Raw genomic sequence first — 18,242 nt, forward strand, 5'->3', positions numbered from 1 at the left:
CTTTCTGCAGTGGGAAGCAAAGCTATAGTTGAGTATTGGTTCTACTACACAATGGAAAAGTACTGTCAGTCTTTCTTGCACCACTGGTGTCTGGTGGTGAATAGTGTTCCATATTTCTAATGAACTATGACTGTCTGGTGGTGAATAGTGTTCCATATTATCGTCTCTGTCGGTTGGAAACCACATATTGTATGTCCAAACCTGCATGTTAACTTATCAAGAGTCAAATTAAAACACGCTAAAAGTAGCAGATCTACAAGCTTGAAGCATGACGCTTCGCGACACTTTTCGAGCTTGCAGATGTGCTACTTTTGATGCCTTTGTGTGACACAGTAGCATGATCAAGTAGGGTGTTGATTTTAGATTTTTGAAAAACTAAAAACTTCGAATATGGAGATAAGAGGTTTCTGCCCCAACAGCGACGATATTTCTTGAACTCTGACTCGGTACCACAAAGCTTTCCATCTAGTCCCGCCTTGAACTGGAAACAGGAAAGCCTGCATAGATAAAGAAGTTTCACTTCACTTTCACCTGTACAGTAATTGTGGTGTTGTGACAATAACGTTTGATTGATTGATGCTGGAAGGGTGGATTCGCGTCAATGCAGTAGGCATGTGAAAAGTGTAACAGTATGCATGTGAAAACTATAATGATAATAGTTTTTATTGTACCTTAGGGACAATAAAGACAAAACAGCATAGCAGCATAACAACGTCACACCAAGAGTCCAAGACAATACATTAATTCCCCATTATAACACAGAACCATCATATCAGTTCAGTGGCTTTGTGGTTAGTGCCCGCCCTGAGACTGGGAGGTCGAGGTATCTCTGTGACATACTAGTGTCATGTCCAGGTGGTGTACTTACATCAAGTTGCCTCACAGTACAGAAACGGCCCCAATGGGCCACATGGCTCAGCAAGGCTTATTATATCACCGAGGCAGTTTGTTTAGGGCAACACACTTTTTTGCCATTTCAAAGTTCTGTACCTTCGATCAGATGGCATGTGTCTGAACTTCCTGAAGTGTCCATGTTGTTGGGGATGATTAGTGTAATTGTGACTGAGTACTAAACAAACAACGTGTGATGATGGCTTTATTGTTTATATCAGAAAGTGTTGGTGTGCAAAGTGTAGTAACTGCACCCCAGTGTAGCATGCATGTGAGAAGTGCTACTTCTATGGTACATCTGGACTCACTCATCTTCTTTACAGCCAAACTAAACCTGATGCTAATTATTTACAGTATAAGTGGGCTGTCAGACGTGTCAGTTCTTCGGTCAGTGTGGTTTCAAAGCTGTCACGTCCCCAGGTTGACTTACGCTATACATGCTATGTATAGCGTAAGGCACGCACGTTGATGCAAGTGTGCGTAAATCATCAACTATCGCTCTCTCTCTCTCTCTCTCTCTCTCTCTTTCTCTCTCTGACATGGCTCCCTCAGTGTTACTTATCACCATATACGATCACTCTGAAAAGGCATATCGTGGAGACATTGCATCGCTTCAACTATATTTATCACCATATCGCACACCTACGTGGCACCACCAATACGACTGATATGCCCATGATGAGATCTCTGTATTTATCCGTCCTTTTCCCCTTTAAGCCCATATACAGTATGGACCTCTCCGTATCTGTCAGTCCATTGTCTGACTCTCTCTTTTATTGTGTCTCTGTCCACAGGATCCGGCCCCAGATGGCCAAGGAGAAGATCGAGGGCTGCCATGTCTGCACGCTGGTGACCCCCGGAGAGCCCCAGGTGCTGCTGGGCAAGGACAAGGCCTTCACCTACGACTTTGTGTTTGACATCAACTCGGAGCAGGAGCAGGTCTACCAGGCCTGCGTCAGCAAGCTCATCGAGGGCTGCCTGGAGGGCTACAACGCCACCGTGTTCGCCTACGGACAGGTGGGAATGGGAACGCACAAACACACACGTTGCAGACCATGTAGTTCAGGGGTCTTGTTCAGGCCACGGACACGCTTAGCTGAGGAGAGAGAGATGAGTAGGGACCCCCCACTATATGTGTTGCAGATTCTACTTTTTCATTTCATAGACTTCATAGATTTGTTTGACAGCAGCCTCAGCACTGTGATCAGTGTTCTTGTGTCAATTAATGGTTCTTGGTTTGTGGACTTATCTTTTCTATTAATATTTTGGATTCATGTTAATATGCCCTTGATATTTAGTAAACTTGACCATTGGCTCTGTACTTGGTCTGCACTGTTCCCCTCTACCCTGTTGAAGACCCCTGGCCTGCAGTAGTTGAAGTAATGAATTTAATTTGCACTTACTGTACGTGCAATGAACTGACCGACACGTTAAATACACAAACAAGTCAAGTCAGTAGAGCTGGCCGATATGACTTCAAATAATTATCGCGATAATTTAAAACGTTTGCCTCAAATCAATACACTTATAATTATATTAAATATGTGAAAATAGCAGATCTACAAACTCACATCGGGTCACAATGCTATGTGAGATTGTAGATCTGCTATTTTTGTACGCCATCATGACTTGACTGAGTCCCTGTTTATTCAGCCAGTGGAGGACCATTGAGAGGACTCTGGACTGGAGCTGAATGGTCCAAACTGTAGATAACGAGTTAAATCGACATTGTGACTTCTTCCTCAAATTGAATCAGTAGAACCGCATGTGGAAAAACAAACCTTCACTGTAAACTCAATCACATTATAACTAATAAAGATATCCGGAAGCAAACACAGTATCACAACACAACAGACACTACACACATTCGCACACAAAAACACACAGTCAATGCAGCTGCAATAATTTAATTAGAACTTTTCTACTCAATAATGAGTCCCAGTATAGTTATAGTTGTAGTAGTCTAACCTAACGTGATCATTCTATGCCCCCGGCAGATCCTACACCATGGGTACAGGCCAGGGTTTGATGATAATGTTATGTGTTTGTGATATGTTTTGTGTTTGGTATTCATTCTAGACGGGCAGTGGGAAGACCTACACCATGGGTACAGGGTTTGATGATGTGTTGTGTGTTTGGTATTGATTCTAGACGGGCAGTGGGAAGACCTACACCATGGGTACAGGGTTTGATGATGTGTTATGTGTTTGGTATTCATTCAGACGGGCAGTGGGAAGACCTACACCATGGGTACAGGGTTTGATCTGATGATATGTTATGTGTTTGGTATTCATTCAGACGGGCAGTGGGAAGACCTACACCATGGGTACAGGGTTTGATGATGTGTTGTGTGTTTGGTATTCATTCAGACGGGCAGTGGGAAGACCTACACCATGGGTACAGGGTTTGATCTGATGATATGTATGTGTTTGGTATTGATTCAGACGGGCAGTGGGAAGACCTACACCATGGGTACAGGGTTTGATGATAATGTTATGTGTTTGGTATTGATTCAGACGGGCAGTGGGAAGACCTACACCATGGGTACAGGGTTTGATGATAATGTTATGTGTTTGGTATTGATTCAGACGGGCAGTGGGAAGACCTACACCATGGGTACAGGGTTCGATGTGAACGTGCATGAGGAGGAGCAGGGCATCGTGCCGCGCGCCGTCCACCATCTGTTCCAGGGCATCCGGAGCAGACGGGAGCGCTCCCAGGAGCAGGGCATCCAGCCGCCCGAGTTCAAAGTCAGCGCCCAGTTCCTGGAGGTGAGGATGCACTGCTCCTAATTCACGCATGCACACACACACTCATGCTCGTAATGCACACGCACGTCATGCGCGCAGCTGGGACTCACACATGGACGCAACACACACACTCATGGTCGTATGCACACACAAATCAACCAACGAACACACGCGCACGCACGCACGCACGCACACACACACACACACAGGCGCACACACGCACAAATGCACACAAAATTATCATAAGCTAGCTCATCTAAGTTTATTCAACAGCCTGGAAGTAAATCTAATTTTCTACTCTGTGTTTAAACAGACTGTCAGTATATGCTGCTGTACCCCACCCCCACCGCTCATTCGCACACACACACACACACAACACACACACACACACACACACACACACGCACACGCACACGCACGCACACACGCACGCACACACGCACACACGCACACACGCACACACGCACACACACACACACACACGCACACACTTTTCACGTGCATCTGTTGTGAGCTGTGAGCTGTCAGCCTACAGATGGAAATAAGCATAACATTGGCACAATTATCAGATTAAGGTTAACAGCAGTTCGGGGATAAAACACAACATAGTAAATGGGCTTAGTTACATTGTGGTTCTCTCTCACAAAGCAACATAAAACATGGCAGTTCATAAAAGAGACCGTCAGTTTATAATAATTTAAAACCAATTTAAAACCGACACAGACATAAAGGACAGAATTATATTGCCGGCGTTCGGGCAGAAAACTCTTAGCTCCATATTTGAATGGCCCTACTTCATCCTACCACAGCGTCACAGAAAAAAAAAAGTAAAAAAAGTAGCATATCTGCAAGCTCGAAACATGACACGAAGCCACGCGCTTCGAGCTTGTAGATCCTGCTTTTGAATTTGAATCCTGAAAAGTAACAGTGTTGGACATCCACCCGAAAGAGACGATTTATTATAGACATTGAGAAGAGTTCAATCACCAGTGATCTCATTTTATGAAGCACTCTATGAAGGAAGAGAGAGGGAGGGAGGGGCAGACAGACGTGTGCCTGCCAGACAGACATCTCACGGGACTAATTACTTTTATTACTATTATTTATTGTAGCTTGTGACACCTTTAATTTCAAGGACACACATTTGATACTGATCCAACGGGATCCATCCTGCTTTTTCTTTTGTTTCTTTCTCCTGGGGAGACATAAAATTTCTCTTTTGGGTCTTGTGCTTTAAAAGGTTGGGAACCACTGTTCCTACTACGACTGTGTCCACCTCTGTTTGTTTTCTCTCACAAACCGTTTCTCTCTTCACTCCTCTCCCTCTCATCTGTTCCTCATCTCGTCACCTGGCTCATGGGTAATAATGTCACAGTTAATGGCCAACATCAATCACAGCCCACAATGCATCGGGGCCCTGCTGCATGCGCCCGTCTTTCATCGGTTGTCACTTCCTGTTTGTGGAAGAGATGGGAGGATTGATCCTTTGTGTGAATACGCTCCCATCTGCTTACACTTAATAATACTAGTAGTACAACAATAATACACACCAGGGGTGGACAGTAACAATACACTTACTCAAGTACTGTACTCACTAGATTATGATTTTAAACATGTTGCACAAAACATATCTCGCATGTTTGGGTTAATATATTTAAATTAGTCACCAATACCACTACTAAAATAAAATACAGTTGCCAGTTCTTACAAGCTCACAATTAGTTTTTTCATGTGAAATTTACACATGTATTTAACAATGCATACGTACGTATGTACATATTTGCATACATGTAACTTATACATGTAGCTTGTGGGGGCGGCAGTGGCTCGGGAGGTAGAGCGGCCTCGTCCCAGTTCGATCCCGGGCTCCCCCAGAGTTATTGTCGAATTGTCCTTGAACAAGACTCTGAACCCCTAATTGGTCCCGATGAGCAAATTGGTGCCTCGCTTGGTTTCCTCCGCCATGTGTGTGTGAATGGATGAATGTAGTTCATTTATCCCATTTCTTCTTTGTTCTAGTTGTACAACGAGGAGATCCTGGACCTGTTTGACGGAACCAGAGACGTGGAGAGTCGCAGCAGGAAGTCCCACATCAAGATCCACGAGGACGCCAGTGGAAGCATCTACACCACCGGAGTCACCTCCAGACTGGTGCATTCAGAAGAGGAGGTGTGTACACAACTACACTCTAGGGATGGGACCATATGAAAGTTTCATATCATGATTGTTGTGACCAAAGAAGGCTGGCACCCAGGCTATAATTAGTGTGCTTGTTTTATTCTTGATACTATCGTGTTAAATTGTATCTCCGGTGGGCGTTTGCTTGTAGTTGACAACACCAAGGCAGAGAAGTCAACCTGGAAGGGAAGTCCATACATGGGCAATGGCTGTGTTACAACATGCCCAAGACACAGGCCTATATAAGGACATCCAATTGCAGGTAGAATATTATACAGGCCCTATAGAATAGCATATAGTTTAGCAATACATCATTAGGCTTTTCTTACACAGTCGTGGTTACAGAATACGACCTGTTCTCTATATATTTCATATTTTGGAGGTTCTGAAGGCAAATAGGTGGCGGGTACTAGAGTGACATGATCAGTCTGCACCAACATGGCAGATGAAATTGCTAAAGCGCAGGCCGCCAAGGCAGGAGGAGACACGATATTCGGGAAGATAATTCGCAAGGAGATTCCCGCAAAGATATTGCACGAAGATGACCAGTGCGTAGCCTTCCACGACGTCGCCCCTCAGGCGCCCACCCACTTCCTGGTTGTCCCGAGGAAGCCCCTCGTCCAGCTGTCCAAAGCGGAAGACGGCGACGCCGCCCTGCTGGGTCACATGATGATAGTGGCGAAGAAGTGTGCGGAGCAGGTGGGGCTGGCTAAGAAAGGCTACAGGGTGGTGGTCAACGACGGACCCCACGGCGGCCAGTCTGTCTATCACATCCACATCCACGTGCTGGGGGGACGCCAGTTGAAATGGCCCCCCGGATAAGAACCCATGGATCTCACTTCTGACACCACCCCCACTTCTACATGTGTCAACCATAACCTAAAGCAGTGGTTCTCCAAACTTTTATTGTGCCAATGACCACCCCAAATTGATATCTATATCTTTGGCCTGTGGGACCCCCGTCTGAAAAGGTTTTGTACCAGGGACCACCCCAGATGAGAAGCTTTTGTGTAGAAAGGTGCAATTCTGGGAAATTGCAAGTGTGGTTGCACTGACGCGAGTTGCAAATGAAATTCCGTCTTACCATTTTTGTCAAGTGAAGCATGACCAAAAGCTTCACTTTTCTGTTCCGCCCAACCTGGATAACATTACTCAGAAAGTATACAAAACACAGGTTCACTTTGCTGGGAAAATAATCTTGGCCCTGCCGAGCCATGAGGCCCATAGGGCAGGAGCCTATTATATTTTCTGCTTCTGTGGCGTGAGGCAGTTTGATGTACAAGCACATCCACCTGGACATGACACTAGTATGTCGATCCAACCCTTGATGCTGAGTGCCAGCAGGGAGGCATTGGGTCCCATTCTTTGATCTTTGGTATGACCGGCCGGGAATTGAACCTCCCAATCTTAAGGGCGGACACTCTAACTATATAACTATAACTATATAACCATCTGTCTCTCTTCCAGTTGTTACAGTGTCTGAAGATGGGCGCTCTGTCCCGCACCACAGCCAGCACCCAGATGAACTCGCAGAGCTCCAGGTCACACGCTATCTTCACCATCCACCTCTGTCAGATGAGGGTGTGTCAGCAGTCTCCCATGGTGAGGACAGTTTAACCACACAGTTTAACCACACTCTCAAGTTAGAGGGGATCGGGGACTGGGAGGGAGAGATGAACTAGACAGATGCAATTGGAAAGTGCAAGTGTGGTTGCCGACGTGATTAGCAGCAAGCTAACTGTCATGTGAAGCTCAACCAATACTCAAACTAGCACCACTCTCAAATGTTTTTCCACTAATTTCCAATTGCATCTGATTCAAGGTAAAATGTCTAAAACCCCATTCTCAAAAAGAGTTTATCTAGAAATAATAGAGTTTCCCCAGGACTACAGTGTGTTGCCCTGTCGGGCAACCACACTAGCTAAACAAAAAATATTGCACCAGTGTGAAGTAAGCGGTGCAAACACGACACACGTGCATATCTCCTTGTATGGACCGTTCTGTCTGTGACATCGGTTACTTTGTGTGTATTAGTGCGGATCTCCAATCTGTGCTAATTGTTTTGGCTGATACACACAAAGTGAAGGGGCTTGTTTCCATTGTGGTCCTTATGTATTGAATTATTGTAATGGTAAATGTCACCACTGAACATGAATACTGTATCGTGCATGAGTGCTGTGTAGGACTAACATGCCAGTCAGAGCCTCTGAGAGTGTTCTGTGCCAGTGGGCATATTTCTCACCTCCATGAGCACAATGCAACTAAAGCCTGGAAAAACTGAACTGAAGTGCAAAATGCATGTTCAGTCTGTCTTGAAAAGAGCCTTGGTTTGACACGCCTGGTCTAACACTCTAGAGCACAAGACTAGCAGTACTGTTTGATGACAGAAAGTGCAACTGTGTTCAGGTCTTTTATTTTTTCACCTTTTTTTCATGAATCAGGTTCAAAGTATTGCAGTTTGACTCTATGTCACAATGCCAGTTACACTTCACAAAGGACTCGCACAATGTATCCTTTTTAGCCTTTCCCCATTTTCCCCTTTATGTATGCAGGGGAACCATATCCTAAAATTGGCTAATGGGTCGGAGGGCCGGCAGATGATATTCCCATCTATGTTCCCAAGTGGCTGCTCTACCTCCTGAGCCACTGCTGCTTTTATGACCTAATTATTTCTCCCAGAAATTAAAAAGATTGAGAACCAGTGTTTTTAAATGGCAGATGGGCAGACAATTGGTCATGAATCAGAGTGGCATCACATGTTCAAGTCCACATCATCATCAGCACCCCTAATGATGGTGGCCCACATCTCCCAAGCACCCTAATATAATGGAGCTGTTAGGGTGAGGGTTAGCCACACAGGAACAACATGCACATCATCATGACCAGGGCTTGTCTGTCTCAGTTTACAGTTTACAGTTTAGGCATTTAGCAGACGCTTTTAATCCAAAGCGACTTACAATAAGCAGATACAAAAATATCACAAGATAATATGTCAGTACATCAACAGCAATATAACAAGTGCAAATGGATATCTATCTAGAAAAAAACACAATATAATCAAAGTTCTAAGAAACCTAAGAAACAAATGCTAACTATCTTCATGTATGGTCATTGATTTTCTGTAGTGCTAAGGGTCTCCACACTCAGCCTCTCTGGCTTCGTTCTGTGCGTTTAACCACTGCCTTATTTCACTTCTGCACCATAATCATCTCCATCATTATTACTTCTAAAGCACATACTGTGCTTCTAAAGCACAGTCAGTGGTGGGAGAAGTACTCTGTTCAGTTTTCTTTTTTTTGAGTGGTGCAAACCGCTCCTACATTTCACTCTGTATGTATTATTACAAATCTCCATGTATGGAGATCCGTGCTCATAGCATACATAAAGTAACTGATGTCACGGACAGAACGGCCCATATAAGGAGATATAAGGAGATATGCACGTGTGTCGTGTTTGCACCACTCACTTCTGTATATTATGAAATAATTGGGTAAAAGTACAAAGGTATTGGCATCAAAATATCCTTTAATAAATGTACTAACTAACTGTAATTATTTTCCTCCACTGCTATTTGTTAACTCTGTTTTTGTCCTCTCCCCCTCTCCACTCTCCCCATCTCTTTCTCCTCTCTCCCCCCTCCCTCTCTCTCTCTCCTCTAGGTGAATGGAGGATCAGAGAACGGGGAGGAGGTGAACGGAGGGGTAGACTCCAGCTCCTCCATCGCTCAGCCAGAGTACGAGACGCTGATGGCCAAGTTCCACTTTGTGGACCTGGCCGGTTCTGAGAGGCTCAAACGCACGGGGGCCACGGGAGAGAGAGCCAGAGAGGGCATCTCCATCAACTGTGGACTGGTGAGGAATGGAACGTTTGAGAAACAGTTCAGACCTGAGGACAATTTTCCTGTTCCTCACAAAAGTGTTTGAATTGGGGCCATTTAGCAACGTAACTCGGTTTAATTTCATCCACGCAATGAAATGAAAATTATGCATGATTTATACTTGGTGTTAAGCATGATTTAGGCCTATACTTTGTGTGCTGTTGCAAACTGAAAATATGCGATTTACAAGCTTTTTGAGCTTGTATAGCCCTTTTTCCGGAGCGCTGCCATGTAGCTGCGGTGCCACTCTGAGAAATGGGTCTATAAATTGGCTGTTTTTGGTTGTAGTTTAACTCTCTCCCAGCCATTTACAATATGCTTGTGCGCCTATACTGCCAGGATTATTATTATTTTTTCAGTCATACAATACAACAATCAATGAGGCAGAATATAATTGTAAACTGCAGTCTATTTGTATACCACAAGAGTGCGCCAACGACTAAGTGATCAGGCTGACTCATTAGACTGGATGAGAATGACCTGCAGCCTTTGTTTATAATGGAACGGCCGGCCGGCCGGAGCGCCCAAACAAACAGCATCGTGCACGCCCTCACGGGCGCAATCAGTTTATTTCAAACAATCGACCATGATGCTGGGTGACCACTCTGTCAGCCTCTCATTTTTTTCCGAATGAAAATCCGTCTACATATGGTAAAGTTTGATAAGAAAAACGTTGGCTTTCAATGCTAAAAAAGGCCTATGCTATGCTATATGCAAATGACTTCCGGGTTACGTCATCGATGACATCATTTCCATCGCAATATCATTGCTGAAGCTTAAATTAAGCTAGAATGGTCATTTATGGCTCTAAAAATTTCAAAAAAATACCCAAAAAAATCAGAAAATCATCAGGCAGGCGACGTTTGATGATTTGGCTGTGAACTAGTTAAGGGTTAGAAATAATAAACACATGAATGTGTGTGTGTGCGTGTGCGTGTGTGTGTGTGTGTGCGCGTGCAGCTGGCCCTGGGGAATGTGATCAGCGCCCTGGGAGACCAGGCCAAGAAGGGCGGCCACGTCCCTTACAGAGACTCCAAGCTCACCCGTCTGCTGCAGGACTCACTGGGAGGAAACAGGTACACGCACGCACGCGCACACACACACACACACACGCACACGCACACGCGCACATACACACACACACACACACACACACACACACACACACACACACACACACACACACAAAACATACGTCCCCTCCCTGGTTTTGGTGAATGATATTGTCCCTTCTAATGTGTGAGGGGGCACATTTCCTTATACAGAACATATACAGTTTATAATATGTACAGCAGGGTTCCCCAATAGGCGGCCCGCGGGCCATTTGCGGCCCGCGGGGGGCTACTGTCTGGCCCACACCAACCCCAGTAATAATGGTGGTATAAGAGCAGCAACAACACTAGTATATCCTCTTTGTCGGGTAGAAAGCTTGTATCTCCAAATTTGTACGTTCTTTTGCAAATAATACAAGGCCATCGCACAAAAGTAGTGAAAACAGCAGATCTACAAGCACACAACGCCTCGCAGTGCGAGGCGTTGTGTGCTTGTAGATCGGCTGTTTTCACTAGTTTAAATCATTTTTAAAATGACAAATGCAAAACAAACGGTTTTGTCGCCCCCTGCAATGTTGTGGCCCTCGGGTTGGTACCTTAGACATAATTCAGCCCTTGTGGAAAACGAATTGGGTAACCCTGATGTACAGTATATACTTATAGTATATGAGAAATAAGTTCTCCTCTCCTCTCCTCTCCCTCCACCCCCCTCCCCCTCCCCTCCCCTCCCCTCCCAGTCAAACGGTGATGATCGCCTGTGTCAGCCCGTCGGACCGGGACTTCATGGAGACTCTGAACACGCTGAAGTACGCCAACCGTGCCAGGAACATCAAGAACAAGGTGGTGGTGAACCAGGACAAGACCAGCCAGCAGATCAGCTCCCTGCGGGCGGAGATCGCCCGCCTGCAGATGGAGCTGATGGAGTACAAGGCGGTGAGACCCGTGTAGATTAAGATTAGAGTATTTTCAGAAAGGGATCTCTGATAATGAAATCAAAGAAAAAGGTCCTGCACACTTAAGTCATCAGGACAGACAATGTTCTGATGAAGGTCTACTGTCCGAAACGACCCCTAGGGGTCCCCGGACCCCACTTTGAGAACCACTATACTAACTAGAGGACAGTTAGCAATGCGATGGGGGGGGGGGAGGGGTGTGTGCTTGGAGACGACCTCATTCGTTGGCTTTGATGAGCGACATGATCCGATTGGAGAGATTCTGGATGTAATGGGGCCGATGATGTCTACTGTCTCTGATTGGATTAAATGAGGATCTCTACTGTATATACTGGCTCTGAAAGGGTTAAGAAGACTCATTAGGTCAAGGCTCAAGGCTCATGTTAGACTCATTGAAAATGAGTGGTGACTGATATTCTCCTACCAATGCGTGAGAGGGACTCCATTTTTCCATGACCTTTTTCATGTAAAAAAAAAAGAAAAAGAAAAACAACCAAAAAAAAATCGATAATGAAATAATACAATAAATAAAAAAAGGAAATGACACATCAAAACACTCAAACACACACAAACAATATCAGCCAAGGAGGGGATGTATGTTTCGTATGGACAGGTGCGATTGGCGCTTAATTAATTCATTTTCAATGAGAGGCGAACGATTCGTTGGGACGAGTGCAGAGGTTGAAGCGCGATCCAAATCTAATCAAACTTTATTTCTATAGCACATTTAAAAGCGACAGTGTCATGTACAGGTCAAATGAAAAAAGTGTGCGACAAGAAGCAATACAACCAAATGCAATCAAATAAACAAACAAGCAGTTATCAAGAGTATATCGTCACTGTCGGGCAGAAACCTCGTATCTCCAAGTCTCAACTTTGTACGTTTTTTCATAAAGTAAAGCCCTGCTTCATCATACAAGGCTGTCGCACAAAACTAGTGAAAACAGCAGATCTACAAGCACACAACGCCTCGCACCGCGAGGCGTTGTGTGCTTGTAGATCGGCTGTTTTCACTAGTCTGAATCATTTTAAATGATAAATGCAAAACGAACGGTTTTGGACATACAAGGTTTTCACCCGACAACGACAATATAGGAGAAGGGGGTTGTGTCTGATAGAATGCATTAGGGTGGTCCTGACTGGCTCTGACAGGGGGGTCCTCTGGCCTGTGTGTGTTCCTGCAGGGTAAGCGTGTGGCGGGGGAGGACGGCTCGGAGGGCTACAGTGACCTGTACCAGGAGACCGCCCTGCTGCAGAGGGACAACGACAGCCTGCGCCTCAGGGTCAAGGCCATGCAGGAGACCATCGACCACCTCAACACCCGCGTCACACACCTGCTGGCCAACGAGGTCAGCGCGCTGCTCGCCAAGTCAGGTATGATGTCATCATCATCACAGAGGGCCGAGTGCTGCCGTTTCACACGGTTTTAACCCATTTAGACCGAATAAAAAGTCTTCTAGATCCAAACAGTTGTCTGAAAAACCTAATCTCTGTGTCGGGACCCACTTTTGTGAAAGAGGTGTTTCAAAATAATGTCAGAAAAGCATTATGAAATAGTGAAGATAGCTTTTGCATCGCGATGCATTGTGAGCTTGTAGATTAAATAGTGTTTCAGTGGTTAATTCATAATACATGTTCTCCAAGTGTGGGTCCCAGGGAGACGCCAAATTTCAGGTCTCCAGCTGAAAATGTGTGGGAACCAATGTGGTAGAGTAGGCTATGCCCCCTACTGATGTGGTAGAGTAGGCTATGCCCCCTACTGATGTGGTAGAGTATGACCTACCTATCCTATCTCACGGGGCATCAGTGTCTTTCTGTCTTTGTGTGACTTCTCCATGATGTTGTCTTCTCCATGACGTTGTTTGATCTTTGACCGTCAGGTGAAGGCAATGAGGAGATCGGAGCTCTGATCCAGAACTACATCCGAGAAGTGGAGGAACTCAGGTAAGTGTTCTTTCTACTCATGATGCCAGGGTACCAATATTGTCTCGATCTCCCATTGCCACATCAATTACTGATTGATCCAGAATTCCACAACAATGGGAACCAGACAGTAAACATCATCATACAATTTACATTTAGGCAATTAGCAGATGCTCCTAATCCAGAGCGACTTGCGATAAGCAATACATCAATATATCAACATCAATACAACAAATGCATAGAAGTAGTACTCTAAAAGCCTGTCCATACTTTGACCCAAATGTTCGGTGAGTTGGACTTTCCGACGTGCAAATTTCCGAACTCTCATTCGGTCTAATGCTTTTCAGAAGTCGCGAGAGACGTCATTTTGTAGTCGAACCGGACCTTTGACCGAAAAGGGCGGTTTCGGTCAAAGTATGGACAGGCCTTCAGAAAAAACTTTATAAAAAAACTAAAAAAACATAATAAAAAGTGCTATGTATCTCCTCCTCCTCCTCATACAGATCCAAGCTCCTGGAGAGTGAAGCCATGAACGAGTCTCTCCGGCGCCAGCTGTCCCGGCTCTCCTCTCGCTCCCCGTTCCCCTCCTCCTCCTCCTCCTGCTCGGCCGCCACCCTTAGCCCCGCCCCCGGCCACCCGCTAGGCTCCTCCCCCGCGCCCATGTCCATGGAGGCGGAGATGACGGACGTGATCCGCCGCGCCAAGAAGGACATCGAGAGGCTGAAGAAGAAGGAGAGGAGGCAGAGGAGGCTCAGGTACCAACGCTGGCCCCAGTGGGCGTTGTAGAAAGTGTTGGTTAACTTGTGATGTGAGAAGATCATATTATATATCAGTGGTTCTCAAACTTTCTTGTGCCAGGATGTATTTGGCCTCGGACCCCCCACCTTAAAATATATTGTGCCAGGGAAAAGCAGAGAAAAATGTAAAATCATTCAAAAGTTTTTATATAACATCCCAAAATGTTCAGAAATAGCAGATGTACAGGCTTGTGACCTTGTAGATCTGCTGTTTTTGAATAGCCAACATTATAAATGTATGAAGTGGTTAAAATCATTGTGACGCTTAAGTCACTTCCTATGGTATCAAATATGGCACACGTGCATATCTCCATGTATCCAGAATTGGCACTGGATTTGGCCTGGTACCAGCTGAATATCACCTTTTAACCTGAGACAGTAACCACACTTGCACAGATTGTGGTTATTGTCTCAGGTTTCAGTTGGCACACAGCTCACACAAGCTTAAAATACAAGTAAAGGGTAAAGTTCTATCAACTCGTACTTCAATCATTCTGCGTCTCCGGTTAAAGGTGATATTCAGCTGGTACAAGTTCAGGCCAAAATCCAGTGCTACAGTAACTCTGGTCAGAACAGCTTTTGATTTGCGATTCGTTTGAGGTTCAGACAAAATCCTGAATGTCTGGAACAGCACAGCCTAACAAAAAAGCCGAACTGTCCATGACGTCAACATAGCACGAGTTTTAGTTTTGGCTAAACGCGTTCTGAAACTGACAAAGCAATCGGAAGCCTCTGTGTCCATTACTGTCCTGTTCTGTTTGGCTAACTCATGACATCATGGTCAGAACAGCTTTTGATTGGTCCGTGTTAATGTTTGTGTTAACACAAAGTGAAACTTAGAAGGGGTTTGCACCGCTCAAAAATATATATACTGTATAAGTGAAAATAGACGATCTACAAGCTCACAACGCCTCGTGTTGGGATTCTCCTAATTTGGGCACGGCTGACGTCATCAGCTAGACTCTTGACAGGGCCAGGCCATCTATAAGATGCATTATTTGCATCTCGTAGAAGTAATGGTCTGAAACGTCCACGGCCAACACCACCAACAACAGCGACCACGATGAGCACTCAGTACAGCATTCTGTTCAAGCAGGAGCCCGCTCACGACGACGCCATCTGGACGTCGGCGTGGGGCAAGAGCGGCTCCGAGTCCATCGTCACCGGCTCGCTGGACGACACGGTCAAGGTGTGGACGTGGTCCGAGTCCCAGGAGCAGAAGCTGGACCTCCGCTGGACGCTGGAGGGCCACCAGCTGGGCGTGGTGTCCGTGGACGTCAGCCCCAGCGGTGCCCTGGCAGCCTCCAGCTCCCTGGACACCCACATCCGCCTCTGGGACCTGGAGTCGGGGGAGCAGGTGGGCCAGGTGGACGCGGGTCCCGGCGAGGCCTGGACCCTGGCCTTCTCCCCGGACTCCCGGCACGTGGCGGCGGGCAGCCACCGTGGCAAGGTCAACGTCTTCGGCGTGGAGGAGGGCGGCAAGAAGGAGTTCTCGCTGGACACCAGGGGGAAGTTCATCCACAGCGTGGCCTACAGCCCGGACGGGAGGTACCTGGCCAGCGGAGCCAGCGACGGGATGGTGAACGTCTTCGACGTGACCACGAGGAAGCTCCTGCACGCGCTGGAGGCTCACGCCATGCCCGTCAGGTCCCTGGCGTTCTCCCCCGACTCGCAGCTCCTGGTCACGGCCTCGGACGACGGCCAGGTGAAGATGTACGACGTGAAGCACGCCGGCGTGGCGGGCACGCTGAGCGGCCACGCTTCCTGGGTCCTCAGCGTCGCCTTCTCCCCCGCCGGCGACCGCGTGGTCTCCGGCTCGGCCGACAAGAGCGTGAAGGTGTGGGACGCCGGCGCCAGGTCCTGCGTGGACACTTTCGTTCACCATCAGGACCAGGTGTGGAGCGTTACATACAACGGCACGGGGACCAGGATCATGTCTGCCGGAGAGGACAGAGCCATACACATCTATGACTGCCCTGTGTGACACCACACCACACCGCTGGCTCTATCACCAACTCTATGGGATCACAACTTCAACCGCTTATCCGGAATCTGGTCGTGGGGGTAACAGTTCCAACAGAGAGCTCCAGACTTCCCTCTCCTGAGAAACATTGGCCTCTTCCTCTTGGGGGATCACCAGGTGTTCCCAGGCCAGTGTCGAGATATAATCCCTCCATCTGGTCCTTGGTCTGCCAGGGGTCTCCTCCCAGTGTGACGTGCATTGCTGAAGCTAATTTCCCTGAAACTACAGATCAGGGATTCTCAATCTCAATCTTTTGAATTTCAAGGACCCTCCAGTTTGATAAGAATCAGGCCACCACAGACCTAGCCTGGTAAACCATCCCTGTCCATGTGAATTCACATCATGTGTCTTCTGCAGACCAGTCTGGCCCTAAGAAGCGCTGTGGGGGCATTTTGCTGAAACGGTGGAAGTCAATCACAGGGCTCTGAGCACGGACACGGATTGTCACGGATTGACTTTTTGGTTTCCTGCAAAACGCCCAGCAGGGCTTTGGGCCAGAAATAGTGTGAAAATTGACAAAATAATGGACAGTTTTATCGCTAGTCTGTCCTCCAAGCCTGCCCTGCGTCTATCCTGTCTTTCAGCACTGAGGACTTTGAATGAATCCTTTGATCGTGCCTTCCTAATCACGCACACACACACTTAATGCACCGCACACTTTTCCCGCCTCACTGCTTCTCCGCACTAGATTAAAAGGAATAACACAAGTGGATTAGGGCTTTAGGGGGAGGTGTTAAAAGGGAATTGGAATGCGTCCAGCAGGGCTGTGTGCTGCTAATGCTGGCACGGACCTCACAAACACGTCTAATTGACTTGGTCAGCGGGTTGTGTAAGAGAGAGGAGTCACATTATTATACACAAGCTAGTTCAACTTTAATGTGACAGGCTAACATGCAAGTTCAACTTTAATGTGACGGGGGGGGGGGGGGGGGGGGGGCAGGGAAGGGAGAGACTGATGAGGCTGTTGCTGTTGTTCTCAGAGTGGGAGTCGAGGGGGGTTCCTCCAGGGGATCCCAGCAAAATGGAACACTTTAAACATGATTTTATAAGGGTCACTTTGTAACGCTTTGTGAGCTTGTAGATCTGCTATTTTCCTAACATTTAGACATTTTTATTTGACGTTAGAAGGTTGTTGGTTGGTGTGATGTAGTGTTTTAGCAGTGGTTCTCAAAGTGGGGGTCCTTGAGAGGGTTCCCCAGCGAAATTCGTGAATAATGGCAAAATATCTAAATCCTTTTAATCACTTTGACCCTTGCGGTGCCAGCCTCTATCACACACTTTTGTGCGGTCTGGTTTATTAACCAGGCTACTTTGACCCCAGTAACCTAAGATCAGCTATTAGGAAATTTAAGGGGTGCGTTTTTACTACGGCGAGGTGAGGCGGGACTACGGCTGCTATGGCGTAATCGCCGTAGCCGTCAAAAGCGCTAAGCAACCAGCCGTTGGCGACAGGGTCCCACCCCTTTCGCTGAACGCTTTGGTTAACATGGCGACGCGACCACGCAGCAGGCGTTGTAGCCGCTACGTGGAAAGGTAGACTCTGCTGTAGTAGAGACGGCCGTGACGGCGGCAGGTTGTGATCTATCGAGTGCTGATCATTTCCGGTTGCCGTTGTCATCTGCCGTTGCAGTGCAAAGCTTAAATAGCCTATTGTCTACATGATCACAACTGAGCTTTTAGATTTGTCATTTGAAGAAGAAAAAAATCTCACCTGTGTGAAGTGAGCGGTGCAAACATGACACACATGCATATCTCCTTGTATGGGCCGTTCTGTCCGTGACGCCAGTTACTTTATGTA

The 18,242-nt window shown here is 46.7% G+C and overlaps 3 protein-coding genes across 3 annotated transcripts in view; all 3 read left to right on the plus strand.

Moving 5' to 3' along the window:
- Positions 1-18,242, plus strand: part of kif21b (kinesin family member 21B) — a gene marked incomplete at its 5' end in the record, with an annotated part of 91,784 nt that overhangs the window by 175 nt on the left and 73,367 nt on the right. Inside the window, 10 exons of the mRNA XM_080728116.1 lie at positions 1,686-1,908; positions 3,480-3,662; positions 5,661-5,810; positions 7,287-7,430; positions 9,479-9,670; positions 10,657-10,772; positions 11,486-11,681; positions 12,886-13,075; positions 13,582-13,645; positions 14,128-14,379. Of these exons, the coding sequence (XP_080584242.1) occupies positions 1,686-1,908; positions 3,480-3,662; positions 5,661-5,810; positions 7,287-7,430; positions 9,479-9,670; positions 10,657-10,772; positions 11,486-11,681; positions 12,886-13,075; positions 13,582-13,645; positions 14,128-14,379 (1,710 nt within the window). The remainder of the gene's footprint in view (positions 1-1,685; positions 1,909-3,479; positions 3,663-5,660; positions 5,811-7,286; positions 7,431-9,478; positions 9,671-10,656; positions 10,773-11,485; positions 11,682-12,885; positions 13,076-13,581; positions 13,646-14,127; positions 14,380-18,242) is intronic.
- LOC308287788 (adenosine 5'-monophosphoramidase HINT1-like) lies at positions 6,258-6,641 on the plus strand (the record flags this gene model as incomplete). The annotated part of the gene is made up of 1 exon (XM_080729063.1): positions 6,258-6,641. The coding sequence occupies one exon, from the start codon at positions 6,258-6,260 to the stop codon at positions 6,639-6,641; it is 384 nt and encodes a 127-aa protein (XP_080585189.1).
- LOC308287787 (WD repeat-containing protein SL1-17-like) lies at positions 15,485-16,405 on the plus strand (the record flags this gene model as incomplete). The annotated part of the gene is made up of 1 exon (XM_080729062.1): positions 15,485-16,405. The coding sequence occupies one exon, from the start codon at positions 15,485-15,487 to the stop codon at positions 16,403-16,405; it is 921 nt and encodes a 306-aa protein (XP_080585188.1).

The sequence above is a fragment of the Nannobrachium achirus genome, assembly GCF_963921795.1.
Source record: "Nannobrachium achirus genome assembly, chromosome: 6".
Lineage (NCBI taxonomy): Eukaryota > Metazoa > Chordata > Actinopteri > Myctophiformes > Myctophidae > Nannobrachium > Nannobrachium achirus.